Source organism: Styela clava, chromosome 14 (genome assembly GCF_964204865.1).
Source record: "Styela clava chromosome 14, kaStyClav1.hap1.2, whole genome shotgun sequence".
Taxonomy (NCBI): Eukaryota; Metazoa; Chordata; class Ascidiacea; order Stolidobranchia; family Styelidae; genus Styela; species Styela clava.
The window spans coordinates 11,264,796-11,285,280 of NC_135263.1; the positions used below are offsets into that span (position 1 = coordinate 11,264,796).

Genomic DNA, 20,485 nt, shown 5'->3' on the forward strand with positions numbered 1-20,485 from the left:
ATTCATATTATGGAAAGATTAGATGAAGTTTTCATATAGAAATATGGAAGTGAGATGAAAAAAAATATTGAAACCCATCAGTTTAAAAAAAAGTGAATCAAAAAAGTTTAGATATCAATGATGATGTGATAAAAAGACGTCAGTTGTTTCCGTGTTGTGACTTGTTGAATATCTACGGTAATTAGGTTGTAAAAGTGGATATGTAAAATACGTAAACGACCAGGGAATCTATACGGAGTCTATTATGAAATTTAGACTGAGTTGTTTCAACTGATCAAAATGTTAAATCAAACAAGAACGACTACAAGTATTCTTCATTTAGCCAATCAATAAGGGCAACTATTTTCAGATACTCCAGATTTAACTTCGATTGCAATTGACGGTGTAATGCTGAAATAATCGACTCTGACTTTCCTCATACAGCCAGTGTATTGTCTTTTGTCACTAAGAAGTCGTCCAACATTTGCGTTCCCTGAAAAATAAAAAGCGCTTGCATGTTTTGATTAAAATTGTAAAGCTGAATACCGTATATTGATAAATGTCTGCTTTTTGAAATAAATTTCATGCATCTGGAACGATTAAGTGAAAAATATACTATAAAAGAGTGACTCGCATTTAATAAAGCCGTCTTAATAAAGGCCTTCATATTTCAAGAAAAAATAGTCCTCTATATCGCTAATTCTGATAGCAGAGACTGTAAAGTAACTCCGACTTTTCGTTCTATTTTTCTCTTAACTCAATGCTCTCTTTCGTGCGGTTTGACTTTGATTTTAAATAAAGCAGCACGAAGATAAAGCAATGTCGCATTCAAGAGTTATATCTTGGACTAATCTACCAAAAATATGAAAATGAAAGTCTTTTTCATTATTGTCCACTTAGTATATCAGCCAGCCATATTATCATAAATCTTACTTGGAAGACCTCCAATATACAAAGGTCCGTCTGTTTCGCAACTTCTTATTGCAATATCTCCTTGTTCTATCGGTAGTACTTGGTTTCCATCGACACTCAGAGTCAAAATATTCTTTGCTTTGATCACTGAAATTGTAATCAGAAAAATCAGCAAATTAGTCACAATTTTGAAGCAATAGTATGACCGATAGGATTATTGTCAAATCACTGTAATATTGTTTCGAATTGCTATTACCCACGTCATACTGATTATAATCAAATTTGACGTTTTGAGAATGAGCAAGCTCTCCCTATCGCTCTCTTCGGATTTTTCGTCCCCTGTTCTATCTCTTTCGCCCCCAGGGGTAAGGGGGGGGGGTATCCCTCACTTTGAGAATCACTGTGGTAGATGACTGTAATGACTACACTTCAGACAGTCATTTAAAAAAAATATAAATTCAGAGGTTGAGAGGTCAGAGAGGGTTTTGCTTAGCTAGGATGGAAGGTAGCACCTGTGCGTGAGATACAAAAATATGCTTAAATTCGTCAATGTACTCAAGTTCATACCTGTACAACGCTGATTAAATTTTTGAATTTAAAACAGTGGTGTTTTATTCTAATAAAAAAGTGAGATTATGCATTTTATCTATGATACATTTAAAAAAACGGAAACAATGAAATCACGTATCTGTCACCTGCTACATTAAGTTTACCTTGCACTTTATGCCAATTCCCATCACATATAGAATCCCTATAATCGCTGGGATCATAGACCGACATTAACATATTCGTTTCTTGTTTCAGGCGAGCAACAACCTTTCCGTCAATGAGAACCAACTGGAAGAAATTTCCTGAAAAGAAGTTTAGTTTGTAATGAACTTTACTGAGCCAATAAGAATAGACTGTATTGGTTATTTATGAATAGCCACGGATGCAGTAAGCGAGAGAACCAGATCAGTTCTAAACAAATGGTGACCGTAGCACGAATAACCTACTGTCGGAGAAAAAAGCCTGCCATGCCGTAGTTATCCCGGGTTGACTTAAAGAGAATTACCTGTTTGTCCACCAGCGGCAAGAAGAACTCCAGATTGTGCTCTGGGACGAATCTCCATTGTGACTTCAAGATTTGTACCAACGTTATATACATTGTATACTAACAGGTACGTGCCGACTTCACTCGGATTAGAATTAGAGAAAAACATTCCTGAATGAATAAAAATGGATACTGTGAAGACTACGTGTAAAATTTTAATATTCATATGCCATTCAACAAGGAAATGTTTTATATATTTAAGTCAATCAGATTCTTTCGACCTTTAGTGAGAACTTTTAGTAAAAATAGTTTTTACTTCACCTGGTTCAGTGTCACCCTCGAAACAGGGTCTTAAATTGATTTTAAACAGTAGTCTCGACAACTTGGAATTCTCAATAGGTTGATCGTTCACCACCAAGTTCTGGATACATCCGTTGAAATCGCTCAAATGCATTGGACTCATAAAAGTGGCTGCATCAGCTTTTTCCATCTCCTGAATCCAAGTTCATTTATTTATGCAACATAATAGTATATTTTGTTTTAAACAAGAAGACCTTGGTATTGAATAGTATTTTGACAGCAATGCCAAAGGTATTTCAAAATCCAAATACAAAATAACTGCTTTAACTATATATATCCCAGTTGTTTTGCTCCAAACTCATGCACCATACAGCAAAGGCATTACTTTCACCTTTGACAATTTGCCGTAGGAATTTAATCTTGCAACACACCACTATCAGTTTGCCAGCACAAGAAATGGTATTCGACTAGGATACTAAAAGCTGCATCATAATATTTATTTTCAGCGAATAAACCGTCATATCAATGTAAAATGGCAGGGCATCTTTTATCGGCAGGAATGCCTGATCATAAATTTTTGCCTCTTTAGGGATTTTAGGTTAAAAAATACAGACTTGGTACCATGAAAAATAACATATTATTTGGGAGCCATGTAAAGTCTTCGTAATTCTAATGTATTTAACCCGAAACTATGGAGTCGTCACGACTGTTTACAGCAGTTTTGGATGTTTACGAAGGTTACGTGGTAAAATAAATGGCATTTAATAATATTTTTCACGGTCAGGTGAAATATAAAATTAACTAATAAAACATAGTATATCTTAGCATTGAAAAAATGCCGAAATACTTTTTTCTTGTTGCCATACACTGCTTTTGGCCAAGATCATTTACCGATTTCGTAACAAATTATGGACGACTAATTTTACATTGCATATAGTTTATATATTAAATACCTGCATTCCCCCGACATAAAACAGCATAAGAGTAGAAAACGTGTATGATGTTTCATAGAGTTCTATATTCGTGATTGTGTCATCAATTATCATTTGTAGATTCTGTGCTTTTCTTTGGAAAGTTATATCATGCCAATATCCATCGTTAAATTTATAAACTGATTTAATTCTGCGTCTCTCAATTCCAAATTTAACACTCAGAGTTACTCGTCCTTTTATGAGATAAACAGCGATGTGCTCTGGACATCTAAAATCAGTAAAAACATATTTCCAATTACACATTTTTAAGCCTACTTAGAGGCGACGTTTGCAATTTACACAATACTGCAATACCACCTTTAGTATGTATAAGATGTGGTACAAAAAAAGGTAAGGGAATTTCTATATCATAATCGATTTTTCAGATCCATATCTTAAGTTTGAATCCCGGTCAACTTGGAAAAAGTATATAAGTATATAAATTTACGACCGAATGTTCGGAGCCAACATTAGGAAAAAAACACACTGGAATATATAAAACTTTTTCTTACCCTGTAGTACACATGAAGAAAATGATTCCTTCTCTTTGTTCTGTTCTAATTTTGAGTGAAAATCTCCAATTAAATGAATCAAAATTGTCAACGCTATATTTTGAGTAACCATCCCCTGAATAAAAGCAAACAATATATATCTAAGCGGTAGCAATTATAATATATGTGAATTTTTTTTTTATTAAAATTGATCAAAAACTATTGTGCATAATAAGCATATACTACATAACATCATTGACAGTGCCTTAGTTACTCAATATAGAGGTTTTCCTAAAACAAGATCATTGAAACCCGATGAGAGTGTCTTGGAGCGTGTTTATATCAAAGCGGTCGATATTGCTTATCAAAGAGAATTCTATAGCGTAGGTTATGCACGGATTTTTTATCTGATTAAGCTGAAATATAAGCTATACTTCAAAATTCGCATTTATCTCATTTTCAATAGTGCAATTCTTGGATTGTAAGAGGATTGTCCATAAAGGACCTACCTGGATAATAAAATCCACTCGTTTTCGGGTCAAGCGGAAGTTGACAGTCTCCGTCATAGCCAGGGTCAAATAGTTGAACTGCGTCAATACCGAGAACTAATTCTTGACTTCGGTTGCCAGATTTTTTCTTATTTCTCCCTGCAGTAAACAGTGGGAATTCGTTTTTATAAATCTTCTATATAACTTACAAGCCAAACCCTCTGACAAAAATTTCTAATACCACCCCATGGATATTAGAGTTTAAAACGCTTCGTTTTTATCGTGATATAGGTCTTATGCTCTTTGACAGTAACCTTTGATTCATGGATTTGCCTAAAGACTGTTTTAATAAGTAAAAAAGTTCTGTTAGACCGTAAACTTTAGTTTCAATTGCAGAATGAAAATAGTTTGGGATGCAGATTCTAAAATTCTTCATCTAAACCAACCTCCTCTTCGTTTTCCATTTCTCTTCTTATTATCTCCTGATTCTAATGAAGCAGCAATCGTTGCATTGCTTCCATTGATTTCATCCCCATTCAATGATGTACCGGCGTTTGTAAACTCATGGGCAGATACTTCACCTCCCATCATTTTCGGTTCGGGTTTGGAGTTGATTGAGTCTAAAACAAGAGAGCAATGCTCAAATATATGACGAGAAAGAAGAACATCGGATCCGGTAGGATGAGTTCTGAGAGTAGCGAGTTTACAAAAAAGATGAGCAGACATTTCTCGCTACATTTTCGCTACATTTCTCCTGTGCAATTTGAAATAAAGAGTGAAGTTTCAATTAAAATAAAACAGAATTTGATAGTAAAAATAGGGCCTCATATCATATAAAAAAAATGAAAAAATAATTAAATAAATGGAATAATAAATAGCCTTAAGCGAGTTTTTCTATAATAATACTCACCAGTAATCGCCAAGGTTTTGGTTCCACTTTTTGATGGAATCATGCATTGGTTGAATTTAGGTTTTCCTGTACACATGGCGCTTCCATAATATCCACAACGTGCTTTTTCAGTAAGCAATCCATGATGTTTTGGATCTCTGTGTAGAATAATTAATAAAAGTTTGTCAAAGGGCGGAAAAATGCGATCGTTCGATAGACGATGATGCCTTTTCCACGTGTGAATGTTAAAAGCTAACCGTCCATTTGATATGCATAGCATTGATTCAAGGCTTTGTTGGCTTTCATACAACTCATATATTCATCAAAAACAAAGGACTAATCAAAAACAAAAGTTGTTGTATATGAGATTCCAGTATTTTTAAATTGGGCACACCAGGTGAATATACCAACCACGTTTAAAATCATTTTAAAATTGTTCAAAAATAGCTTTGATCACAGTGGTATATAAAACTAAAAACAATGTCATCCTTATCTTAATAAATTAAGAGATTTTCAACTGGTTATATTTCCATTGCCTATATAAACACGAGTGAAAACTAAAGTGTGATTTAACCACATAAAATACATTGTACAACTAAACCTTTCAATCTGAATGTTTCCAATACATCCATCAAATTTAGGATCATCCCGCGATCCGCCAACATAAATATGAACGCGAGATTCTGCAAATATTGAAGTCTTTGTACTGCTGGTTTTTGGTCTCTTGCGACGAAGTCTTCTCTTTCGGCGTCTTTTCGCGTCTTCGCTTTCCTTTTCTTCAGAAGTTTGCACATCGAGGTTATCAACGTTAAGATATAATGTTCTGCAAAGGACCAAAAGCCAATACAAAATATTTTTTTGTTGAATTAGTAATGTTTTTGTGATATATGACACTACCCAGTGGTCTTCAAAATGGTTTTGGCAGAGCGCAAAACAATTACACCTTTCAAAGCATGTCGTGATTGATCCCTATATTACAAGCTGACATTTTATTTGGTTTCCGTGAGACTAACTACTTATCCTTTTCCTACGCTGTTGTTCCGATGGATCCGTATGCATATAAAAGAAGGATGCTATACCAAGATTGAAAATAACTTTTCTAAGTGATTCAAGAGTCTTATTGCACGCTAACACATATATACTTCTGTAACGTTTCGCCTGACTAAGGTTTTGTATAGTGTGCAACAAGACTCGTGAATCACTCATAACTGACATTTTATGCTGACAAAAGTAGTGTATCGTTAAGCTACTCGCACTACATACACCCCATGTCCCATTTGTTCAAGAACACACGTAGTGCAATTGGTACAAAATGTGTAAGCGGTGTATGTGCTAAAAAGGATACATAGATGAAAGTAATTCGAACGACAAAAATTGTGCAATACGAGCGCGTTTGACAATCGGTAGTGCTGCCAAAGTAGGTACCAGTAGTGCATATTGTACACACGGTGTAATGGTACGAATCTCGCATGTGGTGAAAGGAGTGGAAGGCGCGTTGGAAAATTGTTACAAGTGCCAAAAGAGGTACATGTAGTGCATATTGTACACATGGTGTAAAGAGTGACAACCATTGCATGTGCTGAAAGGGGTGAAATTTATACAAATGATAAAAGTGTTGCAATTGGTATAATACATTTATTCATAGATCGGAGACGTTAAAATAATGAATATCGATTCGATGCTCACCCGCCCGTGTATCTTTCAAATCTTATTGTGTGAGGTACGCCGTCATTATACGTATCTTTTGACAAAACTTCTGTATCACCATCGGACAATACTATGTGACCATCTCTCATGAATAATTTGATTTGCTCGCCCCCGACCTGTTGAATATATAATTTAGTGTTCAAAACAGTGTCAACTGTTTAAAATTATAACTTGAACGGTGAAAAATAAACCGAAAATGCTGTATTTGGTGATAGTAATATATTATGAAAAAAATAGTGTAGAAATGCCATTCGCAATTCCACGCGCACAAACATTCTACTTTGCGAAGAAAAATATGTAATATGTTTCTTATTAAGACTTATTGAACCCAATGTTAAAAACATTCGAGGTTTTTAACAACTTCAAGCTGCTTCAAAACGTACGTTTGTAGGTTTGGAGAATGAAAATTAAGCATGTGGTATATACCCACGAGGATATTAGGCCGTGTTAAATGCAAAATTTCGGTAAGGGGTAATACATAAATCTGATAATTGATACCTGGGCATATTGTATTATAGTTAAGTATAAAAAATCAATTCAAAATATTTTGTTGGATTATTGTTTGAAAAATAAACTATTAAAAAAAAACTTTACAGCTGTCCACAAGTTTTTGCTCAATAAAACAAAGCGCCACTTTTTGACGGTAATATTTGTGTGATCGTGCATGTGATCATATCTGCAGTTTTGCAGCGACATTACTAGTGTCATGTAACGTAATTTATAGTATCGTATTCATAGTATTCAACTTGGCTATCCAAAAATCATGAGGTGTAGACGTACGTTTTATGAAATAAATATTTTACTTCACTCCTGAATAGAGACAAAAAGCTTTTGAAATAGTTTTTAGCGATTACATGGTTGTTACTGAAAACTTCAATGGCAATGTACGTTTGAATCATTTACCTCTTGCTCGTTCGCGGACAATATTGTACCTTCAGGTTTAACTGTTCTTGCTGTCGCGATTCCAGCTATCCTATCTACACTTGATAAACCAGATGCAATGTTGATATAGTCATTTCCATTGACTTCAACAGTTGAGATGGTCTAGGCAAAATGTTACAGTCATAAGATAAGACATGTACGACAAACATTTCAAATTGTCAAAACATTGTCATACCACCCTCAAAATGATTGGCCACAAATGTACGAAGCCACACTGAACATAACCGAGTCATCTTGGGAAATGGACAGGAAGTCATGACACAAACGCTTAATTTTCAACGTCCTGACACCAATCAAATATACGATGACTGAGATAAAATAGCGTCTTTTACGTTGTTTAGTAGAGTGGGTAGGGTGGCCGGAGCTGAAAAAACGCTATTCCTGAATTACTCATTCACATTGATAATCACTGTGCCCATTCTACATATGCGCCCAGTGTGATTTTTAACCATAAATCAACACCAAAATTGTATAGTGTGTTAACGTTCACTCAGTAACGTTGGGGTAAGTTACGAACAATGATCGTGCACAATAGCTTCACGAGTTTGAGCAAAACCTTAGTCTGCGAAGACTGGAACAAGTCGTGCAATTCACAGCATCGAATCAACATATAGCTTGAAGACTGATTTCATAACTACATATTTCGGAAACACGTCGGGGTCACCAAAATATGAGTGATGATATCATTCTATACAACCCATTCATTTTTGCACTTTGTATTTGTCATTTTAACCGAGATGGATTGGCACATGTGGTGGCAATCAAATTGTAAATAGCAACTCAGCTATATTCAGGAAATATAAGTCAGCTATCCGACTCAATTCCTATCCAACGGATTACAATTTTTATCAGTCGAGCAAAATCATTTAAGGCTAGCGAAAACACAACAATATACCATGATTGATTTATACAAACAGTATTGACTGAGAAGTTATACAGCATTGCTCTTCCATAGCATTAGGACACTGAATAGAAATACAACTATAACACTAACCTCTGGCATGCAGCCGCGTGTCACTCCGACCCTCTCATAAGCTTCGTAAATACTAAACGATGCTCGCAAATGGAAAGCGAGCCCTCCTAGACATCCGCGGAAATGTTCATCAAGCATTTTAACGTATGGACGGAATCTACAAATATAAATAAATTGAAGTTGAATTTGAACAAAATCAGTTTCTAAAATAAACATTTGTTGACATTAAGGAAGTATTAATCTAAAAAAAGAAGAAGCTTAAAAATGAGACAAAAGGTAATGATTTCGTTGGTACACTTTTATGAGACGTTGCGGACCTTAATAAGGTAACCCTTGGGGTAACCCTAAATAGGGTTTTGCATAAAAAGCCACGCCTACCCTATACCCAAAAATTGTTTTGAAATGACAGCATTCTTTCCAGTTTGGCAAAGCTTATCCGATTTATTATACCATAAAAGAACTAGTGGCATAGGGATTGATTCTCTAAATCTTCAATTTGCAGCCAGATCCGCCATATTTTTGTAAAAACCTGAATCGTTTTGGTGCGGCATGTTTTGATCTATTTTTACGTCGTAGGAGGGTTGTCAGACATGGAATTCAAAGTCAAGATCTTAAATTTGCGACAACTTTAGTATTATAAAAACACATCAGTAAATATAAGCAAACTTACTCATCTTTGATGTCGTATCTATGGATTCCACCAACCCAGGCATCACCTCGTATGTCAGGTGCCCAGTCTGTGAAAGTTATGTTGAGATTCAATCTGTAAACAGATTGTTAAAGTTGAGATTTCTAAATTTCTAAATCAGTTTGTAAATTTTTCTTCGAATTTAAAAATCAATTTTTAGCTCTCAAATGCAGTATTTTGTATAAAAGTAGTCAATAGTAAATGTAGTCGTCAAAGTTTAACGTTGCTCCATAATTGCTTCTAGCTTACAACGCAAATTCTGTGCATTGGAACTAATTCGAAAAAATTTATAATGGCATAAATAACCCGAACTGGTAGATTGGTGATAGGCAGATTCTGGATTTTTTCAGGTTGTCCCAGTAGCATCATGTTCCCCTTGTGCCAATTGCACGAATCTCACATTATATAAATAATCTGACGTCTAGACAAAGATACATATCTATCCTCACTCAGAACATAGCATGAATTTGCCTCATATGATTATTTTAAACATTTCCCTCTTTCATATTCATTATCTATTTTAACTCAGAACAGTAGGACAGGTGTGCACAAAGAGACAAGTGTGGAACAAGTATGACAAGAAACTGTTGAGACACTGGAACTTTCCTAACTTGATTATATGAAATTCGGTCTTAAATCCTATTTTGCGATCAGTTCAAATTTGAAGGCTAGTTTAAAACTTTAAATAAATATTTCGTTATCTAGATAGTTTTAGTTTAAACGTAGAATATAATAATAGCTACAATAACTTTCTACATTACCTAAGTTCTAATGAGCTTTTGCTAAAGTAAAGTATAGCTATATAAAATGTAGTAAATTTTTCCAGATATAAAAGTATACATGCAAAAGTGTGTTTGGCGATAGAGTCGAAGCATTTGCGAATAACTTACCCAGAATTGATAGCCAACACAATCATCTTCAACTGTTTCGTTATTGAGACAACTCCAGCTTTTATGGAGAGAGCTTGTGGGTGAGTGTTCACGTCAGGAAACGATGTAACAGTTTCTGATTTTGGTTCGTCCCAACCAAAATTGCAAGTCAGTACAAATTTACCGTTTCTCAACTCCAGGGCAAAAAATTGCGACTGTGAATTAGATAATCATGGTTGAATTAATATGTGTAACAAAATGTTCGTCGGTTTTAATAACGTTTATAGGATTACGTGAACATTAAAGGGTGCTTCCGTAGTATGTATACCAAGATGGCGCACAACCTGAACATAGTGTACCACGTTGGGGTTATCAAGTTGTGCGTCATCTTTGTACACATACTACGGGAGCGCCTATTATAGTATTAAAAATGGTGTCTAAAGTATTAGTCAATTTAACAGAGAATTTGCGTATTCAAAAGCATATAAATAAGATTTTTAAATATATTCGTAAGTTCTAAATTTTTTCCCCATCCAAGCAGTTAAATTTCCAAAAAGATTGAGAGAATGGGGAGGGTTTCCAGACGTAACAACGTTCGTAACTCTTCTAAATCATCGTATCTCAGACGTTTATTACGATAATTTGAAGTGAACAGTTCAACTGCAGATAATAGTTTAAAAATATCTCATTTTATATATATATTTGATACAACAATTCTTGACCAAGAACAATTTTTTTATTGCTTATCTTCTCCAAAAACATTATATACAAATTATTTTTGTGGTATGTGGAGCAATTTTTTTCAAAAATATCTTACTATAATAAGAATAAGATGGTGCTGTACTCTTATGACGATCTATTCAAAAAGCTTGCTTGGGCATTTGTTGAGGAAATATTTCCAAAAATAAGGTAAGTAAAAAAACAAAGACATACCACACTCTGACCAATGAAGAAAAGAAGAGAATTCGATTGAACCGTCCTGAATTTAAATCTGAATATAAAACTGGTAGATGTTGACGTCACATAGAATCTTTGTCCTTGAAGTTGTTCGCTATGAACTCTCAAGTAACTGTCGACACCACGGAATTTCCACATACGACCGGCTTCAGAAGTGGGTGGTACATCAGCAGGTCTAGGCAAAAAGATCGCTTTGACTAGGAATCGGGATTGTATAAAAATACGGTCATTTACAAAATTCCGTTTTATTCAAAATACATCTGGAAGAGTTCTCAAAAATCGAATAATTTACTACAATTGAGAAGGAGAAAACAAACCCATCGACACAAATTTGTCCTGGTTGTGGACCATTGTATGACATGAAATTCCATATTCCGATTCGCTCATCATTGATTTTAACAGACTGAACACATCCATCCATTTCTTTGTTCTGTATTACTTCTGGGAGCTGAATTTCAATAAACGAAAAATGGGTCATTTTTTCATTTTAGACAGCATCAAATAAGTCTAATAAAAAAGAAAATGTCAGAATACTTGGTCTAATATTAGACAGCTATAGCAAGTTATCAACTGGAAATTCTGTACGCTCAAAAGCCATTGGCCTATTTATTTAAGGCATGATTACATTTCCTTGAAAAAAGTCAAGTTCACCTTCTTGAAGTATTAACGCGTTCCAGGTAAGCTATTCGTTATTTACGAATTGAGTCAAAACGGAGTGTAGTCGACTAATACATTAAAAGAACAATCACGATGGAATGGGCAAGTCAGGATCCAAAGCCGCTTTCTAAGAGTTGAGTCAAGACATATTACGATATTGACTCCAGTCGAATCGAATCATTCGATACTTCCCATAAATCACTCCAAGTCGAGTTAAGTGTTAAAAAAATAATTCTAAAATTTGAAATTGAGTTGTAACGTAGTCGGATGCCTGGATTTATGAAACAAAAACATTTACTTACGGTATCTGAATTGATAGGTGTGCCACCAATGATCAATGGCGTTGTTTCTCTAGGCATATAAGCTCTCACATCATCAGAGTTAGTTATCCCTTCAATTGTTTCATTCGTGCTCCCTCCTCCACTGAATATATCCCCTGGCTCGATATAATGAACTTGCAGTCTTCCTTTGTTTCCAATTCTATAAAAAATGATTAATTGGTGTGAATTAATACATGGGATACATGTTTAGAGGCTAAGGTTTTAAATATGTATTACAAAAAGTACAACCTAAACAATAGCACAGCATAAAATTTTATTCAATCCTATTTCATGATTTACCCTGCGCACCTGTGTGCAAGCTAGTCTCATTGATCAATTTAAATCGCTTTTAAAAAGGCGTACCTGTGCAAGACAATGCGATGCCATTCGTTATCATTGATTGTTACACTACTGACAAGTTGGCCTTCCCCTTCGCCTACTTTGTAATTATAATGTACTCTTCCGTCAATAGATTCCAGTGAAATGTAGTCGCCAGTTGATGACTTGAATAAAATTAAAATGAAGTTACCGTAGTTCGACATTACAATGGCAGTGCTGCTTGAAACGCTACACGTCCTAACGCGCCACCAACACGAACTAAAATAAGCTTATTTTTGATTGCAAACCAAGAAAACTGAATCAAACCATTACTATACGGGTGTCCTAACTAACTATTGATCGTCTTCTATCGAAAACCTCACGTGTGTTTATGTAATCTTTATTAATGTTTTCTATTGATGATTTTCTGAGAAAATTCCGTCGTGGTAGGGAATATCTATTATATATTATAACCGCACTAGCATAGAGAACTACCGGGGTGACGCAAAAACGCTGTCTAGGATTAGCAGCTGTATTTTTCATTGGTCTCTGTTTGTAATTCCATTAATGAAGACTTACCGAGACATCCCCCATATAAAGAATGGAGCTGTCAGCTGTTCGGGAAGTGTTGACAAACAAATCAATTTTAAGATAGTTGTCAGCACTGGCTACTTGGGGTGGAATCCGAACTTGAGCATATTCTGGTTTATCGAGACCATCATTCTTTTTAAATTTCATCGATAATTTGACCTGAAATAGAGTAAAAGTTGTAAAAGTTAGTATGAGGAATGTAGAGCGAAATAAAGAAAATAGAAATTAATGATAAAGAAAACGAGAGAATATCGTGCAAATAGGAAAAGGGAAAAGAAAATAAGAGAGAAACGCGACAAAAATAGAAAAATAGAGAAAGGCAAAATATGAAAACAACTGCATACATTCCCTGCCCGGCTTCTTGAAAGTTCTATCAGTTTTCGTATTCTGTTCATTCTATCATCCAGGTCAAAATCTTGTGGAAGTTGTGAAATTCGTGCTGCCTTTCTTCTGAGACGTGCAGTTTCTAAATCGAAGCTTTCAACTGCGTCAGGGATGGTTTCCACTGCAAAAAGGGTGGAAGTTAAGCAACTTTATTATCTTTGGTATATATAAATATAAACGTTATAAAATTATGTTCATTCAGATCTTAAATTTTCCCCAAAGCTCAACGGGCGTAGGAACATAACCTCGCATGATGGAAGTACGAAATGTGCACAGACACGTTGATATTGCTAATCACTTTCGAATGAGAGGAACAGAATTGCAAGGTTCAAAAAATGTTGGGTTTCTTTTTTATGCAGAATCATTCTAGCTATCTAATTGTATATTTATCAAATACAAAAACAGTAGGTTCTACTGGAATTTGTTATTAGTTCACTTACAAATGTTTTGCACTATTGTCAGTTCATCATTAATACTCATATTTGTATCAGGTGCTTGGTCGATTAACTCCTGCAATTCATTTACCATTTCTATTGTTTCGTTTGTGATTTGATTAGCATTTGCAGCCTGATCTTCTATGTCTTGCACCATACCATCTATGTCATCTTAAAATTTGGAGAAGAAAAATTAAGCATATATGTTTCATATGTTATCAACTGAAATTCAAAACTTAAACGTTTCAATGTTAAATTTTTATCAATATAAGTTATTTGAAAATAATTTATGTAAATGCGAATATTTGTTTTTCTGTGGGTATTTGCTTCTAGAGTAAAAAAGATGGTGAATCGTTACTAAGGTTATAGTTCATGTATAAACCGAATTGAAAGCAGTAGATGATTCTGCAGTTTATAGAGTATATACAGCCTGTATGTACTGATTGTTAGGAGGCAAAGTACTTTTCAAGCCACCCTTCAAGCAATATTAACATGTTTCACTAAACTACGTTAACTAGTTCCACAACATATAATGAATAGTTCCACTAACCTCTCTCTAAAGTCGTCGCACCCTCTTTTGTAATTTCTAGTCGGAATTGTATATTCATTACTGAAGCATCGACTGAAGTTAAACGAGTTTTGGCGTCCTAAACAGTATTCAAATACAAGTGTGTAAGTAAGTTTGGTAGTAAAAGTTATGTCTCAATAAACTGACCCGAACGATTTTTATCTAATTATTTCGGTACTCACATTTAAATCATTTTGTAGATCAGATTCCTCATTGAGTAAATTCTGAACTTCTTTCAAGAGTTGGCTACTATTCCCATCCGCGTTTGCAGCAATTTTGCCAAGATTTTTTTCGGCTACTTCATCTCTTGCCTCTGTTGCATCCTAAAAAAGTGTTCAGGTAAAACAATAAAATTCAAATTCTTGTCGTACATTACTCAAATCGATCACATTCAAACATTCAAAGTCGTGCTACATTGTTATTGCGAACAATAATAGTAAATCCGTCTATCCAGGGAACAACTTATTTATTTAAAATACTCTTTATACCCTATAAACTGGAAGAGTAATAGAGGCATTTCTCTGATGCGTGCTATAGAAAAAAGAAAAAAGGAACATCACACTAATACGATAATCATATTACTTTAGTATTCACTTTAGCAATGTTATTTAGTATATTTGACTATGGTTTGTATCAAATGAATGTGAGAAACAAGGTAACTGTGAATACTCTGACCGTTCATAAATAAAGAGTAGCTCCAAATGGTCAAGTTCCTAGCTTTTCAACAAGCTTAAATCTTTTCGTATTACTCACAGATTAGTTTTTTTGTAAAGTGCGTTGTATCGAAAAAGAGTTGTTTATCTTATTTGATTGAACAAGTCAAATGGATAAAACTGCGTTTGGATTTTGGAAGTCAAGTAACTTTTTGATTTCATTTCCACAAAATTTAACGATAAATCCATATCCTATATCACTTACATAAACAAAACTATAAACTAAAATATAAATCGTGTACCAAATCAGCATTGTTTGCTGCCTCTTCAGCTTGCTTCAAAATATTGAATATAGTCTGGTAACGATTTGCAGCTTCTACTGCTCGTAAGTTACGCGGATCATTTTTAGTTTCGTTCACAACTTTGATCAACATTTCAGCATCGTCATCAAGCATATTTGCTTTATCTATTGACTAAAAATCAATTTGATATAGTTATGATTCAGAATTTAATTCGATGTAATTTTAAAGAAATTGAAAGTTTTGTATAGAGCGATAAGATATTTAGATCTAGATAAGATTTAGATAATATATTTATAAGATATTTATCATAGGAATTTCCCTAAATCATAAAAAGATTACAAATCAGGCTAGTGTTAATAAATTCAATTGTGTTCCTTACTTCTGAAGTACCTACATATCAACGTGGTTGTATTATTACAAATTACTCAAATGAATTAGAATCATGAGTCAATGTGGTTCTAGGTATTCTTGAATAAAAGCAACAAATTTTGTTCAAAACATGTTTCTAAGTTGTAAATTTTATATAAAAGATCACACTTGATTTCAAAGATGTTGAACACCATTTATCTCAACTTTCGGTGATCTTCAATTAAATGGTTCGTTCGGGTTCCGACTTGCCCTTTGTTTTTAGTTCTTCAATAAGAACTTACATTTGTGTGAAAACGTTCGTGATTGCTGGTAAACTGATAGCTTATAGTTCGTGTATGCTTTATGTTTTATGGCATATGAATGCGTTTGCTCCACATATAATAATACTACCTTATTAACTAATTCTGCCATTCCGTCCAGATTTTCTAGACGTTCATCGTAAACAGGTTGTAATTGCTCTATCAGCTCTAGTAATACATCATTATTTTCAGCATCGGGTAGTTTTCCTCCGTCATTATCGATAGCGAATGCAGAATCGTTCATGTATTGGTTGATTTCTTCCCATATCACACTGATTCCTGGTAAATGAAACAATCGTAAGACAGCCTGCTAATGATTAGCAGTAAAGAACATTACATGTCATACTTGCAGGCTTTGTAATGGTTTGTCAGCCCTAGTCCTAAGACTACGTTTAAACCTGTTTTATGTATATGTGTTCAATAGCCATCTAACATGGAGGACATTAATATATTGATTGGAATCATTATATCTCTATTCACATACAAGATATTCCACGTATATCATATTTATGCAAGTTTGCTTAAAGAAGTTTCCCCAACAAAAAAGCTATAACATAGACGTGTCTCTCTACTTTGATTATGTATGCTCGTAAAATACTAGAATTTTTATTTCCTTGCTTACTGTAAATGGATTCTCTGCCATTTGCTAAATTTTTTCTGTTTTCATTGTTCAGTGCAGTTATTTGTACTACAGTTTTATTTGTAACAACCAATCTATGTTTAAGTTCTTTGAGCTTGTATAACTTGGAACTCAAATCTTGACTTAAATTTCCAACTCTTTCTTGTACTTCGGTAGACGGCAAAACAAACTGCTGGTCGACAAGGTTGAATACTGGAAAATGTAAGAAGCAAATTTTGATTTCGACTTCAAAAACCCTATCCCTCCCACCTCAAAATGCACAGGGTGAAGCAATATCCAAACAAAAAATCCATATTCTTGCAAAATTGTAACTCTTTACATAATAATGGTTGTCTGGAGCCTTGTTCAAGTAAGATGGTTGAGGTGAAAAAATCATAAAAAAAAGGCATTCATAAACACATTTTTCCTGAGGTAATTATATCATAAATGGTTATATATCATGCATACAAAAATTTAGAAAAATACCATCCTGTAGTCATCGTTCGGTCCTAACAGTTAATCAGTAAACTTTACTTTTTTATGTCTTACAGTAACTACAAGACTTAACAATTGTAGTAATGGTTTCACATAGGCAGCAACCCTCGTTTTTCTATTTTTTTTTTGTTTAATCCCGAGTTTAAATGAAATTAGAGATCATTCCCTTTGGTAAAGTATGCCATGAGAGTATTTATATAGTTGTATTTTTAAGATTTTATATAAAGAATACCAAATCGTAATCGAATAGTTAGAACGCAGATATTACATTTTCTTAATTTGAAGTATCACGTTATCGACGCAAAATTATATTTCATCTTCAAAACACTCACATTCTTCTGCTTCTTTCAATTCAACAGTGGCTGAGTTTTTATTCAAAGTAAAATCTCTTTCTTTCATGCGTTGCAACATCATTTGTACTTCATATAATTTTCGATCGTCATCGACAGGTTCATCACCGGACGATTCCTCCACGAGCTGATATAAATGATGATATTTTATTCATAATGTTAGAAACAATTAAACCAATAAAACCCATGTAAACACTTTAAATAACATGGTTTCAAGTAACTCGATTATGCTTCTAGGGCAGCGGTGTGCAACAAGCGGCCCGCGGGCCACAATCCAGCCCGCCAATGTTTTTTACTCTTGTCGCTGCGTTAAATTATTCGCGGTTTTGCCCGGTGCTTTTATTACTGCATGGCTAAGCGACATTCTCTTGTCTTGTCAGTTGACTGCTTAACATTTGGCCGATTATTAAGGGTTGCTACAACTTCTGTCAGAGCTGATGTTAACTAACTATGTAAGAAATCGAAATTTCGGCTGTCCCACTAAAATGTTAAATAAATAAAATTTTGCATTGTGATAATTTTTTAATTCGTTGTATACATGGAAAAAAATAATTTTTTCGTGTGACCCGGCTAGATGTCTGGAATTAGATATATGGCTCCTTATCAAAAAATGTCGCACACCCCTGTTCTAGAAACCGAGACATTTAAGCTATCGTAAAAGTCGTTGATGTTGAGGCGTCTTGTTTGGAGGAAAAGTGTAAAGCACATTATTAAGATATACATACATAATTCAACGTGTCTTTTGCGGAATTCTCAAATTCCGTTACATCGTCCGAAGCTGCCTTTGTGTTTGCATCTAGCATGATTGTCCTGCTTCCAGTCTTTTCTATATCTTCCAAAAGTCCTTCGGTGCGATTACACATATCACCAACCTTTCAATTAAATGCAATAAATAATATTTGAAAATAAGCGCCATCATGTTTTTGAAAATTTGAAATAACAAAGAGATACAATATTAAAAAGATCATTGATATAAGAAAATTGTTTATTAGTAAGAAAAACTTTAAGAAGATTTGTCATTTTCTTGTTGTAGATAGGGTGTCAAAAAAAATTCGTGTCCCACGTGGTGCCCAAAATTGGGTACTACCGTAGTGTGTGTACCATGTTAGGGTTAGGCAATAATTTTATTTCGATTTTTCTTATTTTAGTTCTGTTCGGGGACTGTCTGTGATAGCCAAGTGAATATACCACCTGTACATAGGCTTCCGTCCCTTCACACAACTTGTTGTAAAGAAGGCAAACAAAATTAGCTACCTCCATATTGGTACACACACGTCTGGAGATCCCCAAATTGTCAATGTATAAAGCAAATAAGACTGACGAATTTTTTTTTAAAACTATCTGTAAAGTAATAATTGAACCACTAATCAATCATAGCTTATATACTGACCCTAATTTCGATGTTTTCTAAATGTTGTTGAATAGTTACATAAGAATCTTCTTCGTCCATATCATCAAGCGGGATCGGTTCGATTGCTCCTGATCCTTCCTGAATTAGATTATATTTATATCAATTTCAAAGCTGAATTATTCAATATATTTAAATATAAAATCATAAATAAAAATGGCAAGATGTGAATAGAAAACAATTTGATTAAACAATTTGGTATCTTCTTTTATTTTTGAAATTGCTTTCCACGTATTCAATGCAAAATCATTTATCTTCATCAATTAGAATTACAGCTTTTGCAACCTATGCAGACGCCATGATTCAATTACTGCAATAGGTTAGTTTGAATAACTGATATATTTATCCTCTCCTGCATCTTCGATTATTGGACACGAAATGGACCTATGTACTTATTGTTGTTGTTGTTATTGTGAAAAATTCGTTTATGTTATCAACTACTGGGCCATTTGCTTTGATTGTTGTTGTTGTCACTAGAAGGCTATTACTTTTGTTTATTCATATAAATCATTGCTTATTCCTTTAAATAATTCTGTGGGCTCTATAGGATTCGTTTTTCACTTTGAAGTTTTGTGTGATGACATCATCAAGAATAAAATTGCACACCATGTGGCGGTGGCGAATTTCAGCGATCTGGTGTCCAACATACCGGACTGCCAGATACTGCTTTCTTGTTTTTCATATAAATTTTGACTATTGTCCCATCTGCATTGTTAATATGACGAAATCAATGGGAAGTTGCAGCAAATCGAATTGATCGCTTGTTATCTATAGCCCACATTTAAATAAACTGGATCAAAACAGAAGTATTCTTGCTTTTAAAACCTCTTACACCATTATGGATGTCTTAATTGGGCAACAAATATTACTCACTTTCGTGCTATACACTAAGAATTGCTTAACACTTTCACCACTTCCAGATGCTTCGTCCATAGAGTACGATTCGCCCAGATTTTCAGTTTTGAGCAATCTGTCAATATCGTCATTCAATGCATCCATATAATCGTCTTGTTCATCCATGTTTGTCTGAAATACAAAATCTTCAATTTCAGATGTGGTAATTGGGTGGTGATCCTTTTTCATTTCTTCATGTAAATTCCGATTTAACATATTCTGAGAAATTGATATATTGAGAGATCTTTTTTCAGACAAAATGGCAAATTTAAATAAATCTAAGTTAAAAAAATATTCAATCTCATAATAGAGTTGCACATTTGCAACCTTGATTAATGTATTAAAGACAGGTTTTCATTATTTCCTGCAGTATAACAATTATTCTCTGTAGTTCTTTATTACTACGGTACCATAATACTTGTTTATGGGCGCATTATAAACTACTTGGACTGTACAAAAGCGAAAGTGCGCATAACATTAGATGAGGATCCATAGAATAAACATTGAATAACTAAAATATATTTATGCAAAGTGTTGAGGGAAGAAAAAATATGCGAAGGATGGAAATAAACGAACAAAGTTGGAAACCACTGTATCAAGGGTAATTGTACCAAACTTAGCATAT

The 20,485-nt window shown here is 34.1% G+C and overlaps 1 protein-coding gene across 1 annotated transcript in view; it reads right to left on the minus strand.

Moving 5' to 3' along the window:
• Nucleotides 1-203: 203 nt before the first annotated feature.
• The window catches only part of LOC120341345 (laminin subunit alpha-5-like), a 40,703-nt gene continuing 20,421 nt past the window's right edge, over nt 204-20,485 (minus strand). The window contains exons 40-71 of the mRNA XM_039409835.2: nt 19,840-19,992; nt 18,949-19,047; nt 18,284-18,430; nt 17,541-17,685; nt 16,717-16,926; nt 16,186-16,373; nt 15,427-15,597; nt 14,654-14,794; nt 14,454-14,550; nt 13,910-14,074; nt 13,430-13,590; nt 13,074-13,244; nt 12,540-12,679; nt 12,159-12,336; nt 11,517-11,647; nt 11,176-11,374; nt 10,264-10,457; nt 9,356-9,448; nt 8,707-8,842; nt 7,674-7,814; nt 6,750-6,886; nt 5,665-5,886; nt 5,085-5,221; nt 4,621-4,794; nt 4,196-4,333; nt 3,708-3,822; nt 3,178-3,424; nt 2,246-2,417; nt 1,946-2,095; nt 1,605-1,742; nt 913-1,038; nt 204-472 (exon numbers count right to left, since the gene is read on the minus strand). Of these exons, the coding sequence (XP_039265769.2) occupies nt 327-472; nt 913-1,038; nt 1,605-1,742; nt 1,946-2,095; nt 2,246-2,417; nt 3,178-3,424; nt 3,708-3,822; nt 4,196-4,333; nt 4,621-4,794; nt 5,085-5,221; nt 5,665-5,886; nt 6,750-6,886; nt 7,674-7,814; nt 8,707-8,842; nt 9,356-9,448; nt 10,264-10,457; nt 11,176-11,374; nt 11,517-11,647; nt 12,159-12,336; nt 12,540-12,679; nt 13,074-13,244; nt 13,430-13,590; nt 13,910-14,074; nt 14,454-14,550; nt 14,654-14,794; nt 15,427-15,597; nt 16,186-16,373; nt 16,717-16,926; nt 17,541-17,685; nt 18,284-18,430; nt 18,949-19,047; nt 19,840-19,992 (4,962 nt within the window). The 3' untranslated portion in view covers nt 204-326. The remainder of the gene's footprint in view (nt 473-912; nt 1,039-1,604; nt 1,743-1,945; nt 2,096-2,245; nt 2,418-3,177; nt 3,425-3,707; nt 3,823-4,195; nt 4,334-4,620; nt 4,795-5,084; nt 5,222-5,664; nt 5,887-6,749; nt 6,887-7,673; nt 7,815-8,706; nt 8,843-9,355; nt 9,449-10,263; nt 10,458-11,175; nt 11,375-11,516; nt 11,648-12,158; nt 12,337-12,539; nt 12,680-13,073; nt 13,245-13,429; nt 13,591-13,909; nt 14,075-14,453; nt 14,551-14,653; nt 14,795-15,426; nt 15,598-16,185; nt 16,374-16,716; nt 16,927-17,540; nt 17,686-18,283; nt 18,431-18,948; nt 19,048-19,839; nt 19,993-20,485) is intronic.